General features: G+C 40.5%; 1 protein-coding gene across 5 annotated transcripts in view; it reads right to left on the bottom strand.

Annotated features, from left to right (window-relative positions):
• Positions 1-5176: 5176 nt before the first annotated feature.
• cplx2 (complexin 2) overlaps positions 5177-25575 on the bottom strand; it is a 52049-nt gene continuing 31650 nt past the window's right edge. For 3 of the 5 annotated variants that reach the window (XM_031751760.2, XM_039598526.1, XM_039598528.1), the window contains exons 2-4: positions 18544-18704; positions 6135-6310; positions 5177-5384 (exon numbers count right to left, since the gene is read on the bottom strand). In XM_031751760.2, coding sequence (XP_031607620.1) covers positions 5187-5384; positions 6135-6310; positions 18544-18574 — 405 coding nt within the window. In that variant the 5' untranslated portion in view covers positions 18575-18704 and the 3' untranslated portion in view covers positions 5177-5186. Of the gene's footprint in view, positions 5385-6134; positions 6311-8542; positions 8664-18543; positions 18708-25575 lie in introns of those variants that run through there. The other 2 variants (XM_039598516.1, XM_039598535.1) reach the window with 2 other exon arrangements.

The following is a 25575-nucleotide window of genomic DNA, read 5'->3' as shown; positions in this document are numbered from 1 at the left end:
ATCGCTCTAAAGTGTTCTAGAAGGGCCCCAGGGTTGCATTGCAGTTGGATATGCATGAAACTTAGATGTCTAAACCACCTCAACAGGCGGCTTGTTTTGTGGAGGAGTAGTAGCTCTACTCAGAGTCCTGAATGACCGAGCCCAATGCACTGCATTTCTACTGAGTCTTATTTGTACGGTCACTGCACACAGTTCTTTATGGTCATTAATATTAGAAAACAAAATGAAAAAAACAACAGATTTAATAAGTTACTGAAATGGTCACAAGCAAGACAGGACTAAAGACACAAGTTTTTTTTGTTGTTTTTTAATAAACCTTTGTTTTTATTAGTCTTATGGATTAAATTTCCAAAAAGGATGTTTTCGTTCCATAGGTGACAGTTTTACAGTGATCGGGCTCCACGTAAGAGTATATGACATGCAATTAAAGAAAAAAAACAACAACATAAGAACTCATATTTTACATTCTTAACCTCTGCCCCCTGAAATGAGTCATTATTCAACCTGAATTAAAAATAAAGACCCTCTCGTTTAGACTTTTGGAGATTTTTTTTAAAAAGGTTTTTCTTCAGTTCCTTACAAATTTTCTTATCAGCAGTTTCCAGTGATCATCACGCCATTCTCTCTCCAGATGGAGTCTGCTTTTCAGAGAGTAAAGACAGCATGAGTGGTGACCAGAACAAGGTCACATAATCAATAACCTGGCGAACATCACTCGAGCCCTTCTAACGTAGCATTCAGAAGGCTGGCAGGCAGGTAAAGTAAACTGTCATGGAAAGTAGATGCCATAGCAGTTGCCAGTATAACATTTCAACTTATCCTAGTGCAAATGCCAAAAAAGTCAGGAATGTATTTCTGTTCACAGTTACAGCTAATGAGAGTTCACCAGTCACAAGTAAACTCGGTGACTAAGTACTAAGTACAGCACATTCACTTTCATTTCTACAGTCACTGGCAGGATTCAGCAGGGCAGTTCATATGCATAAGCTTATGTGAAAATGTTACAGACAAGACAAATGTTATGACATCTTTCACAAAGTCCAGCCTCAGAGTTGATTGAACAATAAAGTTTAGGTTAATTCTAAGATATTCTCTCCATCTCTATCATTCATTACACTTAATAAAGATATATTTAGGATGTAAACATCTATGGCATGTCTTTTGGACTCTGCCGGTATGGATTCTTTGTGCTGTCATTTTCTAATAGTCACGAGAAATCACCAAACCCGATGAACATTTTTTTGTCCTTTTTTGGGGGGCGTGGGGGTGATGGACTGTGGTTTTGAATGACAGTTCCAAGCCTATTATGTATATCTAATGTTTCTGGGCTCCTGACAACAGAATTTGATAATCCAGGTTTTCAGACGCAGTCTCCAATAAAAACGGTTCCATCTTTCTGAGTTAAGATGTTTCAGAGAAATATCAGCCAGGACTTGATGGAGCTTTTTAAAGCATTTGAGACTTTTCATGTATAATTTTCATTGCTCTCATTCACCTACATTTATTTCTATTTTACCGTAACTTTTACAAGTATTCCCTGTAAAACATTCACTCTGGATTATTCTGTGTATAATAAAGAAAGAAAAAAACGCCTCGCTTTTACATTTTCATCTATGAAACCAAGGATTTTGTTAAACTGAACAGCTCCACAAACACGTGTATATCATGCAACCAGAATGAGTTCAAACAGCAGCACGTCACGCACGGACATGCACAGGTGCGACAGATGAGTTACTGCTTACCTGACGTAAAGATGACATGGCAATAGCCCTTTTCAAAGGCAATTCACATGCTGTGATGCCTCGAAATGAGTCCCGCTGAGAGACTATTTTACATACAGAGGATGTATGGCTGTAGTTTCCATGAAGGGCCAGTAACCAAAGCCATGTCCATAATTCTACCCGCTATGGTGGGGGGCTTACTCTGTTCTCGCAGAGGTGCACGTGGCCCGGCTTTGGGTGATGTGGGAATAATTTTTTTATGTAAATAATCAAAACTATCAAGATGATGTTCCTCATGCCACCTAACTGAAGCCCACTGCACTACAAACCATCCTCTAGAATGATCCCCAGTCCAAGATTTTCTTTTGAGGTCATTGCAATTCCACTTAAATTTATGTCCGGACTGATTTCTTCAAGCTGAGGTCAAAGATTTTTTTTACTCTTGCTGGCACAAGTTTAAATGACTTAACCAGGCAAATGATTTGCCCTACTTTGTGTTTTCTGGAAAACACCAGCTGAATGCATGACCCACAGTAGTAGAAGACATGCCACACATGCACGTGCCAATTTGAATACAAAGATTTTTATTTGTCCTGTAAGCTTGATATGTAGTAATATGACAGTGGCGTTTTTGGCATGGGTAAACACATCCCCAGTTACGGGCTGACAAAGAGGAGAACACGCACAGGTATCTGTGTATTTGCAGGAGAGCTGTCCAGCCGATGAACAGCTGGGAATAAACTCTGAACTTCATCCCACTTACACATGTTATGGCATGGCTGTGTAATGGGGTGTGAAAGTTTAGTTCAGTTTTTAAATAGGAGACTCAAAGAATTTTATACATAAATGTTGTTTCAATGCCCCTGTGGTACATTTTCTTAAAATAAAATACAGTTTTTATTTTTTGTGTGTTTTTCTTTGACCACATCTTTACTGACAGCTAATAATCTCCAACACTCTCCAGTTCAATCTATCTGGATACAATGCACAGATTCTGTTGCCTGGAGACTCCTACAGAAACAGGGAGTTGTGTATTTTTTCATATTTCGGTTCTTTTGGTGTATTCTCTACCAAACATTGCATGCTCAACATCTGAAAGGAATGTGTTAAGTATTCTTCTTTTTAGACATGGCACAAAAATAGCTCAAAGACACACTTACACGGTATAAACCAGGACTATATGGATCAACAACATGATCTCACATCACAGACACGTAGAAAGACGCACACATATAAACACACACACACTTACAGTACACATGTCGCACACTGAGACAGAACAATGGCTTTTTTTTCTACATATATTTTCTTTGTGTACATGTTTAAAGATACAAGAATGGTAAGGATTTACAAACAAATTTCAACTATCCCTTTTTTTCGCTTCTTCTTCTTTTCTTTTCTTTTTACAGGAAACAAACATGAGACATGTAACTTGAAATATTCTCTTTATATAATTTTTATTGCAATCTAAACAGTATGGCTTTGTCTAGTGAAAATTCCTATCTGAGCTAGAAAAATAATAATATTAAAAAAACTGAAAAATGTGTTTTATGGTGTTTATGCCAACTTTATCAATGGTCTTAATAATCCCTAAAGTTGTTCTAAGTCACAGACTCATGGAACAATGTACCATCCGTACATCGTTGCATCACTAACCACTGAAACGTCATCGGGTCTTTTAAGAATAACCAACATGCTTTGTTTTATCGATTAATGTCCACATAGTAAATAGATTTTGTTTTCATTTACAGTACACCTATTTGAACACTATATGACAAATCACTATGATATTAGTTGGATTAAGAGATGCAGGATGCAGAATATAAGCGAGCTCTTCAGGCAGTGAGACACAACAACTCACAGACCAGTTATCCCAGGCTCAGTCTACGGTTACATTACCTATTAATTATGGAATACCTTTGAGGAAGAAACAAAGCATCGGTTTTAGCTTAGCAACGGTCTCTGGGAAGCATGCACGCGCTGAACGAGCTTGCTGTGTGTCTTCTGCAGGTCTGGCACGTATGATTGAAAATAAAAGTTACGCATGCACGTCTTTGTTTGTGACGAAAGAAATAGTAAGGTCTCACCAGCATTTCTTTGGTCTGGATGTCGATGAGTGACAGTCAAGGTAAATTTGTACATTAAAAGATGAAGGAAAAGGTTAGCTCAGGTGGGATGTGAAGTCAATTTCAATTTCAGCAAGTTAAAGAAAGTGTGAAAAACACCAATCAGTTAATCAAGTGCTTAATAACCAAATCAACCCGTTGCTAGTGGAGATGAAAGCATGTACCAGCAACCCCCAGTATCCCATTGGTCAATGCTCTGATTGTCTATGGCGCCCACACCACCTAAATGATGACGACTTGGTCTGATGATGCCACTGAGCTAAAAGTCAGCCTGTAGAGCTTAAACGAGAAAAAGTGATTGTTAGCTTATGATGAATGAAAATTCATACGTTGACATAAGTTTTTAAAATGTTTAAGCTGTAAGGTTTCCTTTCTGTCAAAACGCAGTGGCAGTCTAATGAGCTGACCAGAAGAGAAAAGCTCTTGTAAAACTAGAGGTGGAAGCAGAAGGGATCTCTTTTTTTGTCCTATTTTTCGCAGACCGTTTTTTTTGGAAGCTTTTGATCTCAAAAGGAATTACAAATTTTAATGTGTTGCAATTATTCTGGCATTTCCACAAGTTTTGATGCTTTGAACAGTGTCACCATCATCAACCAAAAATATATGCCTACTAGAAATCCTAATATCAAATACGTTATTCCAAAAGTGTCCAGTCTTGTATCTTTGAACGAGTGCCTATGTGCTACCAACAGCGTTGACTCAAAATGAAACCCTCATTTACAATTCCTCTGCTAGAGGAGATGATATGAAGGCACGTGTCCTAAAAACTCAAATGTTGATTTCTTGTACTATAAAGGTCTACACAAGGTTTGTAAAAGTCGAAAACACCCATTTATTTGAACAGAACATGCTCCATCTACTGGAAAACACGTTGGCAGTGCCATTTAAACACAAAAGTAAGCGGACGCAAATCCACTGTCGTCCAATACTGTTCTCCACGATGGCCATGCTCCGTCTGTTCTTAATGGGCGTGAAAGTAAGAACAAGAGCAGAACAACTCAGGTGTAAGAAATGTGAAAGGTCTTACAACTACTGCGGTAAAGAAAAGGGGAAGAATGACCCGGTCATCAAAGAGTAGAAAAAGCAAAGTAAAGGTTCTCTACAAAGGCAGTGTGTAGCCTCTAACAGTTTAACGAGGACCCCCCCTCCCTCCCAAATTCATTGTGATCCCAAGAACCTCAACATGCCCCGAATCTACACTCAAACCCCGACAAATAATTTCCTCAGTGTCTTTTCAATTAACCCAAAGAACCCCTCATCCCTCTGCCCCGCAGCCTGGCCCAGGCCAGACCGGACCCTGATTTTAGGGTTCATTTGATTTGTTTCGTGTTTTTTAGTTTTACTTCTTGAACATGTCCTGTAGAGGTCCAGGCAGAAACTTGAGGACGGTGTCGAGGATGCTCTCTTCGTCTTCCTCGTCATCATCTCCGCAGCCTCGCGGGATCGCTTTCTTCGGGCGTGTCAGCGATCCCTCGCAGGCTTGCTCCATGGCCGCTTTTTCCTCCGCCTCCTTCTCTTCCTTCTTTTTTAACCCATACTGGACGAAGGAGGAACACCGGTGACGTGCAGGGAAAAAATAAAGGGTAATTAAATGACGAGTGAGACCCACCTCTGTAATCAGACCTAAAATGACATGCAGCCTCAGTGCCAGTCTGGGGTATAAAATGTTACAAAGTAATGCGCTACTGTAATCACATTACATTTTTCAGGAACGCAATAAAGTAACACGTAGCGATACTAAATTTCTTCTTTTCTTTCCAGTCTTTGCAGTTTAGATTTTCTTTAGCGTTGAATTGGTTTTGTCTTTTGTTTCGTACTTTTTAAATCAGCCACAATAATCAGCTTGCTTTTGGTTAAGAATCAAGTTTTTGTTTTGCGTGTCTGCGTTTGGGTCCTCCTCCTCTGTCCACGCAGTCGGAAGCTGACTGTGACAGAAAGAAAAGTATCAAACATGTCTGTGTTCCTAAAGTGGAATCATCTCTTTGAACTTTTCTTTGTGTTGTTGTGTTCACATCTAAACTCTAACAGAAAGATTGCATGTGCGTCCTCATTAGGCTCGGGTGTGTTGGCATGCTGGACTGTAGCCTCAGGTTTATATTGTTAACTGGTAACTAAGTCATTTCTGTGTGTTGCAGGTCATTTTACAGAGTAACCAGTAGGGTACTGGTTACTCTGTAAAGTAGTGTACAGTAGTGTAGTAGTTTCTCACAAGCTGGAGTAGTTTCTCCAGCTTGTGCATTACTTTTAAGAAAAGTAACGAGTAATGTGTAACGACCCCAACACTAACCTTGTCCCTGATGGTCTGCCGTACTTTTTCCCTCTCTGCCTCCATGCGGGCGTGTTTTGCTTTCCTCTCCTCCTCCTGCTGCCTCAGCGCCTCCTGTCGCTCCTCCTCCTTCTTGGCTGCATCCGGGTCCTTCTCCTCCTCCCCACCTAACATCTTACCCATGTCTTTGGTGGCCCCTGGACAGAAAACATAGAAATGCCGTAAGTTCCTTCATCGTTATTATTTTTTAAAATCCAGACGTTAAGTGTTTCCAAAACCGAACAAATAATAAAAATAAAAATAAGTTGCAGCAATAATTTCACTTAAGAAGAAGTCTAATAATACATTTGTGGCTGCTATAATGCAGACCGATTCAAAACATCACATGTACCTGACACCTGCTTCTGTCATAGTCGACTATTAAAATACTGTGTGTTTGCATTTCTGAGGATTAGGTGGTGAACAGGTTCACCCAGGAGCTTCAAGGTCTCTTGGAAACAATATGGAAGAAGAACAGCCAGCTGGAAGAGCTTCAAAGAAACACTGAGACAGAGGAAGACACATTCTTCCATCTGCTGTGGCCATCTGTTATCTCTACCTGTACCTCCGCATTCTGCTACTAAACATAATTCAGACTGAACGTAAGTTTTCAAAGTTTCCGGGCACAGCGTGTGGTGAAAAAATTTACCACAATTCATATTAATAAAAAGACTTTATTAATATGAAGGAGATAGACTTTGGGCCTTCTCATACATGAAAATATTAGTCAATTAGAAAAAAATCTGAATGAAATCAAATTAAATATTTAGCATCATGTATTAAACAAAAATGCCAACAACCTCTGATTACAGAATAATTAGGTACACATCCCAGTACAGGGTCGGAACCCTGCATGCTTTTCATTAAAAGTCGAAGGTTAACACTTACAATAGTAGAGCGGTGTTATTGGTGAGGGTTACAGTCAGATACGATCAATTCTCAGAAATCTAAAAAACTAAAGCAAGCTGGGAAGTTCTCAGAGCAGTAAACAAATTTTTTTCTGAAAACGTTGATTCATTCAGATTAATTTATTGGCATTTTCTGTGTTACAAATACATTTTTCGGTTTATATCATAAAGAGATTAAAACTTAAACCACTGAAGGAAGTCTTTAATCTGCCTCCTCCATATTCTTGGATACGTTTCCCAGCATCTGCTCCTGGAACACCCTCACTCTTACTTACATTTGTCACTGGAGTTGCCTTTCAGATGTGAAAGCCACTCCCTCCGCCCTATCGATATTGCTGTTGTTACCTCCGTCTGATCGATAGTAAATACAGGACCACCTGAGAGTGTACGAATTATGGATTGTCCAGCAGAGAGAAAGCTTCATCTGAGTATCGATCTGCCTCTCAGGGATTGGTGAGAGGACAGTCTGGCTGGCAGCCTGGTTTTCCAGCCCAGTGCCTTTCTTAAGCCTCACGAGCTGAATATGTCTTACTGCTCAGGCTGCTCAAGTTGATCATTGGAGCATAGTCTTCTTGGGGTCCTCGATATGTTCATAAATACAAATACAATCTACAAGGTCTGTAAGTGGCCTGTTTGGAAGCAGGTGGGGTCATTAAATATTGATTTTATCCATCATCATCAATTACAAACTCTATAAACTATCACAGATATATTGCAGTTATTTATTGTTATATTGCAGTAAAAACCCGAGTTAGTACCTCTCTCGCACAAAAGTCTAAAGAGACCAATTCTGAGTAAATTACTCAGAAGAAATGTGGCTTTAAAGACTCTGTGGTTCCCTCCTGGGTTTGTGAGCCCAGGGGCAGCTGCTCCTGTCGCTCCTCAGCAGACTCATGCAGTGGCCCTAATTGCCCTGCAGCGCTGTGTGGTGGCAGCAAACCTGCAGATGACAAATTACCGCTCAGCTGGTGGGAGGGGCAGGCTGTGAAATGTTCCGTGTAACTTGCTAAGGAGGTGGGTTAAGGTCAGAGTGTGTGCTGTGGAGCCTTCATTGTCATAAAACACTCAGTTACACTGTGTGTGAGCATGTACAGCTCATGAATCAGGCGACCTTGGTTTTTGCCTTCACCTTAGAAAGAGCTCAGTAGTTTTCAGATCCTTTAGACAGAGTATTTATCACATGAGGTTTGCTTCTTTGTTCATTTGAAAAAGGACAATCTGTTGTGGAGCTGATGAGCTCCAGTTATTTAAAAAAAAAAAGTATGCAGCCGTATTTTCCCTTCAGATTATATTTGAGGTGATGTCCAAGCACTGGACATTTCATGTCGCATTGTGATTTTTTATAGTACTGATGGAACAGAGTGAAGTTCTTTTATTGCTTTTTGCTCCCAACGCGTTCAGTAGGCTCGTTCGCTGACAGTTATCTGTATCCATGCACCTCTGCACCACCGTACCTGTGAGACTGAACATAGTATTACCAACCAGGTTTTTTGCTCATTTTTCCAATGGCCTCCAAAAGTCTTTTCTCTCTCTACACCACCAAAATTAAAGGCATGTAACACAAAAAGTTGACAGGACTCCTCCAACTACAAACGCGGTCCGTAATAAATTCTGTCGTTCTCTTCTTTCTTCTGTCTGTTGGCCAAGCAGGCCAAAAATCCCCAATGAGCATGTGCAGTGGGTCATGTTTTTATGTTATCTAGTTACTAAACATCATCAATTACATGTAAAGCTAACTGTGAGCATGCTAACATGGGTTACATCACTAACTTGAAGCTGTTTACCAGAAAATATGTTCACCACAGTGGTAACTCAATGGTAAGTGGCAATAAACACAAAGTACAGCTGAGTCTGATAATGATGTTTTATGGTTATAATTACTTAATCACAGTCTTTCAAGTCAAACTAACTATGACTACCTTTCAGGATCAAATGCAGGAACAGCCAAGTGATGTTTTCACCTGCCCCCGTTAGCACGATTAAAAGTTTAAGGTGTTTTTGATAAGACTGTGCATGGTGAATATAATAGGACTGTTAAAATAATTTCCCAGAGAGGCAGAGCCTTTGCCCTTTATATCTTTTCTCCATCCCCCCGTCCTTCTGCTTGTCCTTTCTTGTCCCTCCCCCTTCTTCTCTATTAAAGTGGGACTAATTTGATTATCTGCAGACATTGCCTCTGCCTTTTTAACCACTTCAAAGAATGCATTTAGCCTCACTCTTGTATTTTGCTCATTTCTCTCTCTGCGTTTTAGTCTGTCGTCCCATTACCGTCACTGCAGTCATTCCCTTCCCTTTACTTTGCTTCTCATCCATCTCCCTGCTCCACCTTCACCACCTCCAACGATCCATTAGAGGCAAGCTCACAGATTTCCTCTGCAGACAAAGATAGGTAGTTTGAGGCTAAGTGCTCTAACGCCCTCAGTCCTTGCAATGTGCATTCAATCACTCATTACTTCACTATTTCCCAGACTCAAGTCTTTGTGCCACAGGAGCTGTAACAGACGAAAGCTCTGGGTTGGAAGGGCAGAGATATGGAGCGTGATGGTTGCAGCACGGCTTCATCAGCATAAACTAGATGCCCAAAAGGCAAACACTGGACAGCAGAGAGTCTCTGCAGATAAGATTTGATTGATTTAATAGATTTGGCTGAAGCTGATTAAGGAATGAAGTGGATAAATGTCTCAGCTGTATGCGGACAGATAACAGCAGAGAGAGAGATGCTCGTCATTACAAGCAGAGAGCTTTTACAAGGAGTAATTAGCAGCTGGGAATGAAAACCTCAGAAGAGACTGAAATGGAAACTGAAATGAAATGGAGAGTAGATGTCTTTGTTGTATTTTCTGCAGTATTTGTCATTTTTATCGTTAAGTGCCTCTGCAGCCCTCTGCCCAACTGGAACAATGATTTGTTCTGTGTGGTGGGAGAAGGGAGAGTTTTATAAGGCAAAAAAATTAACCATAAATTAACTAAGAGCAAAAGAAAAAACAAAATTATTGCTCCTGGTGAAAATAACTGGGCATCACACACACTCAAGGATGTGAGGATGAACAACAATAACTTGTGCTGTACAGAAATGGTTGACAGATTTTCTTTTGTTTTGCTGAAAATAGATCAATATCTTTTTTTTGTCTTTATTAAATAAATAAATAAAAAGGCCTTTTGAGGATATCTGGAGAATAACTAATGTTGACAGCAAGCTAAAATTAGAGTAAAAGACATTTTTCCATAAAGCAACTCCAATGAAACTTCTTTTTTTTTTGGTGGAAACAACACAATTCCCTTTTTGTCTGCAGGAAACATACAAAAACCTGCACTACTGAAAATGTATGTTTCTGTAAATAGATCAGTAGACCTAAAAATCATCATCAAGCAGCTCTACTTAATAATCATTAGGAACCATCATGTCAGACTAAGTTCTAAACTTTACAAATACTCTGATTCCTCAAACTCTGTCATGATAATCGAGCCCTCTTTTAAGCACCCGGCCTTGACGTCTGTGTTTCAGACTTTCATTCGCTTTGTTTTCACTTGTTTAATTTCATTTAAACTAAAGGATTATTTATTATGTTATGTCCATGTTAAAAACAATACTTCTCCAGTGCATTTAAATGCAATGTCCAATGCAATAGGTACTAAGACAGTCTCGGTACCAGCAGCAATTAGACAAAGAGCCATAGCAGTCACAGCCTGAAAAAGTGTGGTTAGACATCAACGAAGCTCTGAGAAGCAGAAGGGTTTGTATGTAGAATGATTAAAGACATTTTACAGACTCAAATATGTCTTTCAAATGTGTTTTGATGATACACTGACAAGCTGATTTTTCAATTTTTCAGTGTTTTAAAACCATGAAATATAGAAACACAAAGTTCTCGTGCTCAGTTATCAGGTCATTGTTTACTCACTGAACTTCACAGTAATGGAAACTCTGACCAAACTTTTCCATTTAAAAGAGAACAGATGATAAAATTAATTAATTAATAAATAAAAGACAAGCTATGCCCCACTGACTCCTCCTCCGGCCAGTCAGATGGATGGCAGTGCTGTTGGTTAATTTGTCAGGGGTGGGGAGATTTGAAAAATGAAGCTCATTTTAATAATGGATTACCCTCGTTGCCAAATTAGGCCTTCATAATTCACACGAGTGTCTGGATTTGCCACATCGATCAGCTATTCGGGCAGCATGACAGGGTGGCCTTATGTACGGTAGTTGTTTAACCCTTTGTCAGAATCCCACATTTCCAACTGGGAGCTTCTTTTTGCGGAGTCTAATCGACTGATCGCCATGCCCGCTGGCTTCCTGTCATTACTGTATCCTTATCTTCATCACGCCTGCACAGGAAATGAGAGGAGAAGCTCGACCTGTGTGGTCAGGACCGGTTCACGCTGATCTCTCAGAGAATATCTGAACATCTCTTATTTGAGCTTCTTTATGAGAAACGGCGAGACATTCGCATGTTTGATATCCTCTAGAACACAGAAAAGGCACGGAGTCCATATTAGGAATAAAATGAACGAACTGATGGCAGAGACAAAACGTGGGCAGCAGAGAGACTCAGAGATCACATCTTATCACTGGGGTTAATGATAAATTTCAAATATCCACATGGCTAATAACGTTCCACCTTAAAATTAAAAGTCACATATTGTTCTGTGAAAACTTGCTTGATATTTTTGCCAATCCAAAGAACCCAGATTTCTGATAAAAATAGTCCTGCTCAGATCCAAACAGTTTGTTTTGAGGGGTACAGTAAGTGTTGGACATGCGTGCAATCATTTAATCTAAGGATTAAAATTTGATGCACATACTATTTCATGATATTTGAGTTAAAAATGCAGAGCGTCTCTCTTTCGCTCATGTGTTTGAGAAGAACACTGTGCACAGTTTCGTTCACAGCCTGTGTGTGGATCGATCACACTGCCCTGGACTGATTAATCCAACACATGGAAACTCTGATGAATGTGATTTGTAATTAAATAACCAGTAAATACAAACTGAGGCCTGCAGCTGAAATCTATACCTCAGTCTGCACCAATGAAACGTTCAGGAGGTCTCCTACAAGTAATGACATTAGTGAGGCTCAGCCTGAGAGTGTGTGTCAGGCTGGATTAGACAAAGTTTGCTTCTGTGTGTTGTGTTTTACTGCACACACCTAAATTAAATGGCCTTTTTCTCTGTGTTTGTGCAGATAAAACATAAACTGGAACCAGGCCTCAATCATGTCCACGTGTGGAGAATTCACAAGGCTTTCCAAAGGAACAGAAAATGCATCAAAGAATAAATCTCGGACTGTCGTCTACGTGTTGATGGTTTTCTTTTCAAAGGAAAAATAAGTCTTTTTACAAAAAATGTCTCCACTAAGCTTGGAAACTACTATTTAAAATTGTTTAAGAATGAAGTTATAAGAGTGTCTATTTGATTGTGTTTCTTTTTAGTTTATTTTTTTAATGTTGAAGTTTCAGGATTTTTTGCTCTGAATTTATGGGATAAATCTTCACTGAAAACTTGAAGAAAAAGGTTCTGGAAGTTGACGCAGAAACAGGAAAACTAGGCAGTGTAAGAATCTGAGCAAATGTTAAATAGACAAAACCGCAGTGACCGTATGATGGAAACCTTGTCGTAGACAGGGTCAAGTGCTGGTAGACATATTGTGTAGACCAGTCAGACTGTCCACAATGTCCACTGCTGAAGGCACCTGTTCTGTGGACATCAGTATCTGAACTTGGACCAAGCAGCAATAGAAAAACAAGGGGACAACTCAATGGAGCCGGCCTTCAGGCAATTGAAGCTGGCTCCGTTAAGTGGGCCAGTCCCCACAGTGCCCCCCATTTCCAGCTTTACAGTGGAAATAAATATGGTTTTGGCCTCTATGGATGATGTTCACTCTAATATCCGCAGCCATACATGTATACGTTCATGTTCTCATATTTTAGTCCAGATGAATATCTGAGAGTAAAAAGTTTAATCGATGGAGGGACGTTCACTGGGAAACTTCCAGGCAATATAACTTGGTCTTGGTGCTTTGGTGTAATAAAGTGGGGGTTCTTCACAATATTGACTAGCTAAAACGTGCCTGATCCACATTGGGAAAGACAAATATGACTTTAGTAAAAAAGATATTTGCATTTCTTTTTACTTTTTTATTCCCTTTCTCCTGTTTATTTCCATATTTCTGTGTTTGTATGTTAATGGCACGAGAGTTCCTCACCTCATTTAAAGCCAGCGTGTAGTTAATAGGTTACTGCTGCCAGCTAGTGTCATGGAGATTATGTTTTGCTTCTGTGTGGTTCACCCTAAAGACCAAAACTCCATACAAAACATATGAAATGAACACTGTGCTCACAATGTTTTCTCCACTGATGTTCCAAATGCCAAAAATGATGAAGTGTTAATATTTGAATGTAGCAGAGAGTCTTTTATTAAAATAAAATAAAAACTAAAACGTATAAACTAACAAACACAAAACCCGGTTCAAACATCAGAGTTTCTAAGCCTCAGATTCTGCAGGGTTTTTATTTTTAGACTGATGTCCTTACACGACCACCTCAACACACTCCCACTTCATATCAGAATGGTCATCTTCCACCTCAGGACTGAAACCGTGTGTGTGTGTGTGTGTGTGTGTGTGTGTGTGTGTGTGTGTGTGTGTGTGTGTGTGTGTGTGTGTGTGTGTGTGTGTGTGTGTTTGTGTTTGCTTGTATATATTCACGAACAGCCAGCTGTGTCCTGGTGAAATAAATGCCACCCTGTTCCAAGGGAAAAGGTCACTGCACTCAACCACACCTCTACAGGAGCTAAATTACAATAAACACAAACATTGGGGATGGATGGATGGATGGATGGATGGATGGATGGATGGATGGATGGATAGATGGATGAATGGATGAATGGATGAATGGATGGATGGATGGATGGATGGATGAATAGATGGATGGATGGATGAATAGATGGATGAATAGATGGATGGATGGATGGATGGATGGATGGATGGATGGATGGATGGATGGATGGATGGATGGATAAATGGATGGATGAATAGATGGATGGACCGATGGATAAATGGATGGATGGATGGATGGATGATAAAGGAATGGATGAATGGGTGGATGGATGGTAAAAGAAAATGGTTTATTCTGTTTTACTTGTTCAAATGTAACAGCTCATTTAATGTTATTAACTGACAAAACTAACACTCACACTATTAGCAGACAGGTGCCAGTACTTAACAATAAATTAACACAATTTTTTTAGGGATTATTAAAGTATTCTGATTCTGATGATTCTGATGAATGTGACGACTTTAAAGCTTGAGAGAGGAAAGAGGATCACGGCTACTTTAATTCCATATTTGTGTGGTAAAGAATGTGTTCAGATGCAAGGAGGCAACAGTTTGCTGTCAGTAATGAAATAATTTAATATTATTTACTCTAATATGCCACATGTTAGCGGTATTATTTACAAAAATATTATGTGCTGTGAATCAGGGTTGACATGACTTGGCATTGTCACGATCCTGGGTCTTTTGACCCAGCATTTTGAGTTTTTGTTTTTTTTTATGTTTATGGTTTATGATTAAGTTCATTAGGTTATCTAAGTTCATTTGTTTATTAGATTCCCTTGTGTTTTCAATCCCTGTGTTCTTCCTTGTCCTTTATGTGTTTCATGTCTGCATGTCTTTTGTTGTCAAGTTCATATAGTCATGTCTGTGTTTCATTATGTTTCCTGTTTTATTTTGAAGAGGTCCTGTGTTCCTAGGTTAAATGTGTTTAGTTGTACTCTCCCATTGTGACGTCGTTATGCTCATTTGTTTCAGCTGTTTCCCATTGTGTTTCCACTTCCCTCATTATCCTCCTGTGTGTATTTAGTCCGTGTGTTTTCAGTCATTCTTTGGCAGGTTGTCTGCTCATCCACGTCGTGTCTCCAGGTATCTGCGCCAGTTTTCATGTTTAAGGGTTTTTTTTATGTTTTACTTTAAGTTCACCCAGTTTAGGTTTTTTTTTAAATTTCACCCATGCCCTTTGTTTGTATCTATTTTTGCCGGCCTTAATAAACCGCTTGTTTTTGTTTATCCATGTCACGTTTCATGTTCTGTTTTGGTCTGCATTTGAGTCCTTTTTACAATACATACAGTCTGCCTCAGCCAGACTGTGACAGGCGTTAAGGCCTAGCTGTGCATTTATGTATGTGACTGAACCAATGTGGATCATTAAAATATCACCTGATAAATGGGCATCAGCACTTAGGTCACATGACCCATAAGCCAGATTCAGTGAATCATCAAATGCAGGTGGCATCTTTGCCTTTTGGACCATCACTCAAAGCTCTAATTTTCATTTGTTGAGCTTATTTAACCAGCTTGTCTGCAGCAACATGTGAAACTGTCGAAAGTTTACTGTTCACCAGAAGCAACTGTTGAACGCAGCAACACTAGCTCTCTTATGAAAAAGAGCGATAGAAGAGAACACAGACGAGAAATAAGATGAGGAATGAGCATAGAAGAATCGATTGCAGGAAAACTTAGAAGAAGAAAGGAAAAAGGAGGGATGAAGGAGTCATATGAGAGGAGCAGATATAAATGAGTCCTGCGACAAAGTGGGAAGGCTGAGCTTTGAAGGAATAAATCTCATTTCATTCTGGCCGGTGGTCACCGAGCTGACTGAACTAGATGAGAGGGCTGATTTAAGGAGGCATGACCTCAGTAACCTTGGGGGACCTTCACTTACAAGAACATTCACTTAGATCTGTTTTATGTTGCTCTTCGTGAATGAGCCCAATCTCAGCCAGCATAAAAGCCACATGGGGTGTAAATGAAGGGCTGGGTCAAAAATATTGACTTAAAAAGGAAATACAACTAAGAGGATAAAACTTATTATCACCATTATTGTGATAAATCTCCTCTCCTGTTACAGTTTGTCCGTGAAATAAACTAAATATGTTTTTTAAAACCAAAAAATAACAAACGAGAGAGCTAAAGTTTTGCTGCTGAGGCTGGATGTGCCTTTCCATAAATACGCACACGTACATGACAGGTTTCAAAGTAAGGACAGTGCTCTATGGGAAACATCTACAGGCTTCTCCACCACAGTACCCACACCAAACACCTAAAATTTCTTTATGCCTTCAACAAATTTCAATTGAAGTATATATTTGAGAGCTCAAAGCACTGGAACTTGACCCATTGGCTAGTCCATTGAATTAGCCTCAGGGGGCAAGGACCAATTTTTGGGAGCGTCTGGTGCAGTCAGGTCAGGACTCCAGTCCACACATTCATTTTTATGAAGCCAGATACATTTTTTTAAATGCTACTAGAAGCCTATATGATTGTCAGGTGATAGCTATAGTAATCACAGCCATTTCACAATAAGTGATCCCTCTTTTATCCAGTGCAATTATGCACAGGACCTTCAATGGCCGCCACAGAGTCTAGTTCACCAATGACCAATCTGCAACCGATGTTTGCAGACGACGCCGCCGAGGCTACAGACATCCTATATGACATCACCCAGTATGCTCAACCATATGGAATCAAGATCAATGCCGAGAAGACCAAAGTCCTTACTATTGACGGGTCGCCAGCCACCGTGTATCTCAAAGGCATGCAAATCGAACAAGAGCAGGAATTCAAATGCCTCAATTCAAATACCTCGACTGTCTTGCACCTCTCTGGTGCAAGAAAAGAAAGTAGCATCAACAGGAGAAATACACTCAAGAATCAGTCAAGCAGCAGCGGCATTCGCCTCCCTCCAATGGTGCGTCTGGAAGAAGACAAATGTCACTCTCATCACCAAAATACGTCTGTACTGCACACTGGTATTGTCCACTCTTCTCTACAGAGCCAAGACCTGGGTCATCCTCAAGCATTACCTCAACAAACTTGAGATCTTCCAAATGCACCGTTTGCGGCAGATTCTCTGAACGTTCCTCCGTGACATCTCAGCAACAGCGCGATACGTAGTCAATGTCACGAGCAGCCCTCGATGGAAGAGCTGGTTTGGTTTGGCCACAACTGCCGAATGAGCAACCATCGCCTGCCCTATGCTTTCTGCTTAGGGCTGTGTGATATGACCAGAATCTCATATTCCGATATGACATTTCTTATCCCGATAACGATATATATCGGAAAATAGTGCATTTTCTGTAAATTAATTGAATCAGGCAACTCGACTTGTGTGAAGTGTTTTCAGCTGGGCATCGAGTGTTTTGACCGATGCATGAAACTATACATTTTTAGACGTAATTTGTAACGGCCGCCATTTTATTTGTGAGTATTTATTGCATGGCGTGCTGCGGGGAAAAATCTGTTATAATGTTTGAGTCTAAGATTTATTTTTTAGCACCTGATGGCTCTTTTTTGCTTCTCACTCATAAACTCTCTCCATACTCTTTCATGTGATTCTTGCGTAGGTGGTTGAAGAGGTTTGCTGTGTTTGAGTCTGTGGTAGGGACCAGTTTGCGGCATAATTTGCTTAGTACAGTTTTCTGGTCCGTGTCAGACTTTTTCATAACCAAACCATGTCCATGCTACAGCAGTAGTCCCTCATTTAGGAATAAGGTCCCAGATTTGTTTTGACTGGTCCTTCTGTTTGGAGCTACCTGGTTCTGCCTCATCTTCACTGGCCATGCTGGTATTCTCTGTGCCTGCATCCATGTGGTGACTGTAAGCACCATTTATAGTTACTTCATGTTTTTATTAAAGGTAATTTCTGAAATTTGATGTGTGAGAATAATATATATAATTTCAGTTTATTTTGAAAAGTCAGGATCTTGAGCTTTAATGTGAAAGCTTTATGTGGAAAATAAACGGAATAAGCGGACGGCGGAGCCACACGATGGTTTTTGCTAACGAAAGTACGCATAAAAACAGTCACCTGTCCGTCCGTAGTGTGGTTATTTTAAATATAAGAGCAAGAGAGAACTTTAAGAAATTAATTTAGCCACTACAGTGACCATCAAAACGATGAAAAAATATTGCCATAAAAAGTTTATTTTGCGACACCATGAAAAAAACGATAGCGTAATATGAAACGATAGATGTTTTCATCAGCGGCATCCCTCCCACTGGAGAATAAAGCGTGACGCGCCCAAGAAGACTTGGCTCGAACAAGTTGAAGACGATCTTAAATGACGACGTCTAACCCTTGAGTAAGCAAAGGTCAAGGCCACAGATCACAAGGCCTGGAAATGCATTGTTGACCAAGATGGAAACCCCACAGCACCCACAGCAATGTATTGGCTTCATGGACGACCTCCCCTGCTGACTGCCAGCTAGGGACAAAAGATCTCTCCTTTACTTTCTACATGGACTATCTACATGCAGCCATGTGATCGAACATAACTGGTCAAACTACAGGCCAATTCAAAGAGAAACCAGAAAGCCTTCATGTTTATATGCACATATGTGTTTGTACAGCATCTTAAACAGAAAATATCTCCAACTCTAATGTATTCTCAGGAAGAGCATTTAGGACTGCAGCTGAGTACTTACCACCTAGAGCTTGCTTCATTACAAAATCCATGATTCCTGCTTAGTACAGATGTTCTTCTTCAAGTCGAGGACAACTGAGCATGCAGCCACCAAGCCCGGGATCTGTGAGTGTCTCAGTTCTTCCCCCTTCCTCTGTGATGCCGAGCGTCTTCAGCAACTCTCTGCTGGACACAAGAGATGGAAAAAAGAAGCAATTAAACAAACCATACAGCTCTAAAACAGTAAACTGTTTTCCTCACAGAGAAAACACACCAGCGCTTTGATTTAAATTTAAGCTTTTGCAGCTGTAAACAATCATATTTCCTCCTTTGTAGAAAGTGCATGATTACATCTCCAAACACGGTGAAAGATCCACAACGCATCCAGCATGAGACAGCATGAGACAGCATTTCCTTCTGAGTTTAAAACAACACATAATGGGATCTTTTTAACACTCTTTACCCCCTGACAGATATCCCTTCCTGGGAAGATCGTAGATCAATACTGAGCCCTTTTGCTCTGAGTCACTTATCCGACTGTAACTGAATACCAGAGCAGTCAATAAGTGGTCATACATATTTAATGGAAAAGTGAAAGAAATGCAGTTGTTTTCTGTTTAGATTGACCTGAAACATATGAGATATACTAAACATGTATGAGAAAATCAGCCTGTGCTCACTCATACAGCATCAACATAAAAACACACACTAGATTCATGAGAATGAAAAATCCTGTCTACAACGAAATCCTATATCTCATTAATATTTCATGCGCTATGCTAATCTCACTGTCTCACTTTCAGAAGCTACTTCGTGTATTTCAGCCCAGCTGGTAATAAAATCACTTTTGCATGAATTTCATCTTCAGCTAAATCTGATTTACTCAGCTTCAGTAAAGCTGCAGGTTTGACTGATTCAGTGACTACAGTGCACACTTTTGTGTCTGTAATTAGAATTATTATTTAAACTGATTCTCAGAATAAATCGATCAGGTGGAATTACCAGCTGAGACATCGACTGTGCAGTAAAAAACTGTGTCGTATCATCTGTACAGAGACTGCAGATGAAAAATGTGAGCATGTAATTATTATTGCTGCTTTTCTGGAGTACTGATGGAACAAACTGTTATAAGATCTGATACTTGAAGATAAAATGCTGAAAATATGGCAGCATGTGGAGTAGAGCAGGGCGATATGACCAAAAATATTTATCACGATATACATTTGAAAATTTGCGATAACGATATAACTGACGATATAATTAAGACTAGACAAAATACTTTACAACTCCACAACTTTATTAGTGCAAAAAACCCCATCAATGTATTTTCACTTAAACAAGCAGCTGTTTTTTATGTGCATTAAAGTTATATAAAAATGTAACACTGCAAATTCCTTGCTGACAGTTTAACCAAAAGGGATTTCCAGTGGAAATTGGCCGACATATCCTCAGCATAACCATGTAGAATATCCACAAAACCTAAAAAGAAGTTATACACACACAATACGGTAATATTATGTTGAAGCACAGTACGTATCACTCCGCAAGGCTCCCGCCTACGATAGCCGTATTGCTCCGACAATCCATCAAGCGGTGCGGCTTCGTAGCTTAGCAAAGTCGTACTAAATCATTTGACAGATTTTCGAGCACCGTGTACATAAAATCGTTTTGAGGTCAGTAAACACAACCAGAATTCATACATAAGGCACACGGGATTATAAGGGACACTGCCGATTTTCAGAAAAATCAAAGGATTGATTTTAAGTGTGCCGTATTTTCCAAACAACACGGTAATAACGACGCCCCGCTTGCATGCTCTACCAAAAATAGTGCTTTGTTGTGTATCTGACGGACGAAAGCTAAACCAGTTCCACACCACTGAAGTTGCAGCATTTTTACAAACCAATTCTGGTTCATCCGTTTCATTTAACGATCCACTTTCGCCGCCATGTGCGTATGTAAACATAGGCACTGTGCATGCGCGTTTTACCCATATTCTATTGCGATATTTCGTTTTCCTATCATTGCCCAAAATTACACCGGTATTACCGTGAATGGTATGATATAGCCCAGCCCTAATGTGGAGCCATATTTTCCATCCCCTCTCCCCGGCCACTTATTAAAGAAGTAATGTATGGATTTAACTGGTGCAAGAAAATAAAAATCCAGAATGTAAATAATGCAAGAGTGAATATGCATCTCGAAGAAGAAGCTCAGAAAAATGTAGGTAGCTCTAATATCAAATGTAACAGAGAATCCAGGAATTTGGATGACATTGGTACCAACTACTATATTTTCCATCCATCCATCTTCTTCCGCTTATCCGGGGCCGGGTTGCGGGGGCAGCAGCCTAAGCAGAGAAGCCCAGACCTCCCTCTCCCCGGCCACCTCCTCCAGCCGAACCCCAAGGCTTTTCCAGACCACCCGAGAGATATAATCTCTCCAGCATGTCCGGGTACTTAAACTCTTCCACCTGGGGCAGGAACTCATCCCTGACCTGGAGTGGGCAGTCCATCCGGCTGAGGACCATGGCTTCAGATTTAGAGATGCTAATTCTCATTCACGCCACTTCACACTCAGCTGTGAACCATTCCAGTGCAAGCTGGAGGCCATGACCCGATGAAGCCAACAGAACCACATCATCTCCGAAAAGCAAATATGAGATTCTGAGACCACCCAAGTGAAAGCCTTCCGCAAATTGGCTACGCCTAGAAATTCTGTCTGTATAAATTACGAACAAAATCTGTGACAAAGGGCAGTCCTGGCTGAGTCCATCACCCACCAGGAACGAGTCTGACTTATTGCCGGCTTTGCAGACCAAGCTCTTGCAATTGTTGTATAAGGATCGAATGGCTGGTAGCAATATCCCCGAAGCACCTCCCACGGGACACTCCGAGGGACACGGTCGAATGCCAAATCTACTATATTTTTTTTAAAAGTAAAACATCTAATTTATTATGGTGACATTAAACTGGCCAACATGACACTCACCGTGCATGTTCTTCAAACAGTTGACACTAAGGAGATGGGTGATAAAACGATGGTAACAGTTTGTTAGCATTGGCAACGCTAGCAGTGCAGATTTTCTTCCCATCTGAAGAAAACACGCACAGTATGTGATGTGCAAAGTTTGGATTTTAAGTTTTCTTTTTTCGTTGTTGGCCTCTTGGTCATTAGACAAATTGCAGCCTGAATGCTCATTGGCCCATTTTGAATACAGTGCCCGCTCCTGTGCTGCTGTATAAACTCACTTGTATCTATTTGATTAACTGTGCAAGTGGCAGCCAAGATGAAATCCTCCACATTTATTACACCTGGCGAACCAGAACAGCATTTCCATTTTGAAGCAGATCTCTCCTGCTTTCCTCGCTGAACACTTGTGGCGTCATTTTGATACGCCAATATTTGCCAGGGCTGAATGGTGCCAGGATGAAATAGGAAGGGACGGCAGATTGAGCTGCACAGCTTATTCTGGGAGGCGACACGGGAGACGAGGCCGAGTGGGACGGCAATCCATTTGTAACTGTGACCGAGCGCCTCAAGGGGTGAAGCACCTCATTTCAATACACACACATTCAGATATTCAAAATGAGCGAGCACACCCACTCGCAAGATTTGATTAAAAAGACTGCAAATGTATGCTGATAGATAATAGAAGAAATGTCAGACTGTTAACCTGGTGAGGAGAGTAAGTGTTTCTGCATGAATGTGTGCGTGCTTACAGACAGGTGCATGCAGAAATATGTGACTATCATCTGAGTTTAACTGGAATCACATGTCAAAGAGCTCTGAACCCCTGTGTGTGTGTGTGTGTGTGTGTGTGTGTGTGTGTGTGTGTGTGTGTGTGTGTGTGTGTGTGAGAGTAAAGTCTCTTTAGTCATAACCTGTTGGCTTTTCCAGTTTCCAGCCTCAGTCCAGTGACATGTAACTGGCTGGACCTTTGCAGCCTGTTGTTTACATGTTGTAGCTGTGTACTGACACCAGGGGGCAGTGTCAGAAATACGTTGACCAGCTGGTCTGGTCTGGCTCATGTTTGTGCTGTTGTGAGACCTTGAGCTTAGCCGCTCCTAGGGGTATGACCAAAGTCGTAAAAGAGGAAGAATGAGTGTTTTAGCGAACTGAACGTGAACGTTATAAACAAAGAAAACACGCCATTGGAGCCCACTTGGGCTTGTAATCAAATTTTTTTGATCTTTGATTTATTTTTGTGCTTCTTTCTGGTCATAAATGCTGCAGTTGCTCCTTGTCTATTGAAGCCCACTTTTCAACCACACCATGTGCGTGTTGCATTCTTAAAATCCATCACAAATGCATCACAAACTGCGCTTTGTGATAATTAGTCATTTTAAGCTGGCCATGTCTGTGTTGCCTCAGCGTCTCAGCGTCTCCCAGCTGACTTCTTACAGACCTGACTAGCTAAAATAAATCAAACAGGTCACTTTGGTTCAGTTGGAGGTGAAAGTGTTTTTTTTCCTTCTATCTTGAGTACTTTTTGTTCACTGTCTCAACAAGACGACAGCTGTCGTGGTAAATGTCCCGGCTGCTTTAAGAAGGTCAGAGGTTACAGTCCTTACAGTCACCTGCAGTTCAACTATTAGATATTAAACTCACTCTTTTAACCACTGAGGAAGAGAAACAAATATATACCTGTGGGCTTTTGGATGAATGGACTGCATTCATACAGCTGCACAGCTCTAGTCTTTCAAACCACTCAAAGTGCTTTATACTACAAACCACATTTACTCACTCACGCTTTTATTGTAGCAATAAATATACAGTTTAACTATCACACACAATTTATGGGCTTCTGATAGCATGCGAGCCTCTGTGTCCTTCAACAAAACAGTGAACACCTGAAAACAGACGCCACACAACGAGGAAAGGATTCTTTCTTATTATGCTGCTTCCTGAAACTTCCAGGGTTTCTTAACTACATTATTTTATGTGGCTATATGTGTGCATGTGCTTTTCTAATACCACTGTGGCCAACTTTCTGGTGCATGAATAACACAGCATGTAGTTCTGCAGTACGTACTTTGGGTTATTTTGAACTGTGAATCATCCAAAGCTACTGTAGTGGAGTCCAAGAATAAAAATCTACTGCCGGAAATGAGCAGAACAGGTCCACACTTAGCTAAATGTCACATAACTGGTGCCTTGGACTTTATTATACACAACAATAAGTGAATATTATCTATCAGCAGTGACGTAAGGTGTAAAGTCACTACAAAACTAGCACACAGGAGCGCCAATGGGAAATAATAAACGCTAAGAAGTTTTTGTTGTCTTATTGCAGTTTTTTTATGTTAGATTTTGTGTATTTTATGTGTATTTCATAACAAGGATGAGAAGAAGTTCCACAACACTTTACGTATGCTATCGGCAGGAAGACGGTGGGTGTGTGGTTTCTGTGTGTCAGTGCGCAACGTAATCGGCTGCTGACATTCATTGCCGTGATGTATAAAGACACAGGAACCCATCTGAGGCCATGCATCCCTAACAGGGGAGGCCGTGTGTCCGTGTTTAATACGATCCCAGCTGATCTCTGTGGTTGGTTACAAACATCAGGTGTGGCGTGTTTCTGTGATACAGGTTACAGTGAATGTGGGGTTTGTCATAATAATTTTTTTTACTGTTTGTAACAAAGGCAAAGATAAGATGGTCACAATTATGATGATAAATTCTAATATTTAACATTTTCCTCTGACTATCCTTTCTTTCATTTTATGAGACTTCAAAATGGCTTCCAGTATATTATTTGAAGCTTCCAGCACTGAGCTGGAAAAAAAATGAAGACTGGATGTATGTTGGTTTTTTTTCCTGGTATTTCACCTGAACAAAACGTGCAGAAGCAGGGAAGCATCTCACGAACTGGATGAGGGGTCTGTGTGTGTGTGTGTCTATGTGTCTGTGTGCATTTGGAAGCAGAACATTTCTCTTATCGTTACAGAAACAGACTCAAGGACTCACTAATGGAATAAAGGAAAGATGCGGCTGTCAGACAAGGACATCTGGAAGAAGACGACAGACACACACACACACACACACACACTGGGGGCATTCTCTTTGACATATAAAAATGTCTGACAGTAGGTTTGATTAGTTTTTATATAATAAAAGAAGTTTGGTTTTTAAAAGGAATTGTTTGAAAACTATTAAAAATGATGACTCTTCATAGTGTCACGATTTAATTACTAATACTTAAATAAAACATGTGGATTCAAAAGAGAAAGTGGGCACAAGATAAAGGCCGATCAAAGGGGTGATAATAAAGCAGCACCTGGCAACTGTGGAAAGGAAGAACTCCCTTTTAATAGGAGGAACCAGGCTCAGGAAGTCAGTGGTTCTCCTCAGGAAGGTCTTTCCAAAGCTGAGGAAAGCTCATAATACACAGTACATTAACCTGAACCTAACCTGCCACTGCCATCTGGTATTTCCTACAATCCGCTGTTAGCAATCAGAGGCACGTCTGAGCTCACTGAAGACAGTGAGCCCGTCCGTTTAAAAAAGAACAGATGGGTCTGACATTTTCAAATCACTGCAACACAAACAGTCTCTGCTTCTTCATCTCGACACAACAGAAATGCAATCTTCAAAAATAATTCATGTGAGAAAAGACTGAAGCAATTCATCACGGCGTTATCGTGCGAAACGGAGGAGCGCTCCTCTACTTGCCTCCATTTACATACTCATCAGACACCAGAGACCTCAACCGCAGCTCGTTATGTAAGCGCTTATCAGTGGGCGGTTAGCACTGGACTGGAAGCTGAAGCAGCTCTCCGGCATATTGAACTTCTCTGTTCTGGTGATAGTGGAGGGGCTTTAAAACCTTACATAACCCTCCCTTTCACACAGGGCCAAATATACTATACAATCACTGATGACAGCCCCCAGGGGCAAGCCTCCCTCCCACCTCAGCTCCCATTCCCCAGCACCCAACCACTTTCCCTCCATCCTCAACCATCCTTTCTTCTTCTTCTTCAGCTTTTTTTTTTAATTTCATAATCCAGGCGCTGGCAGCAGTGCGTGACGTGGGATAATGTTATCAGGGCCG

This window comes from Oreochromis aureus, linkage group 2 (assembly GCF_013358895.1).
Source record: "Oreochromis aureus strain Israel breed Guangdong linkage group 2, ZZ_aureus, whole genome shotgun sequence".
Classification (NCBI taxonomy): Eukaryota; Metazoa; Chordata; class Actinopteri; order Cichliformes; family Cichlidae; genus Oreochromis; species Oreochromis aureus.
The sequence above is the reverse complement of the archived record's forward strand: the minus strand, read 5'-3'. Positions and strand labels throughout refer to the sequence as shown.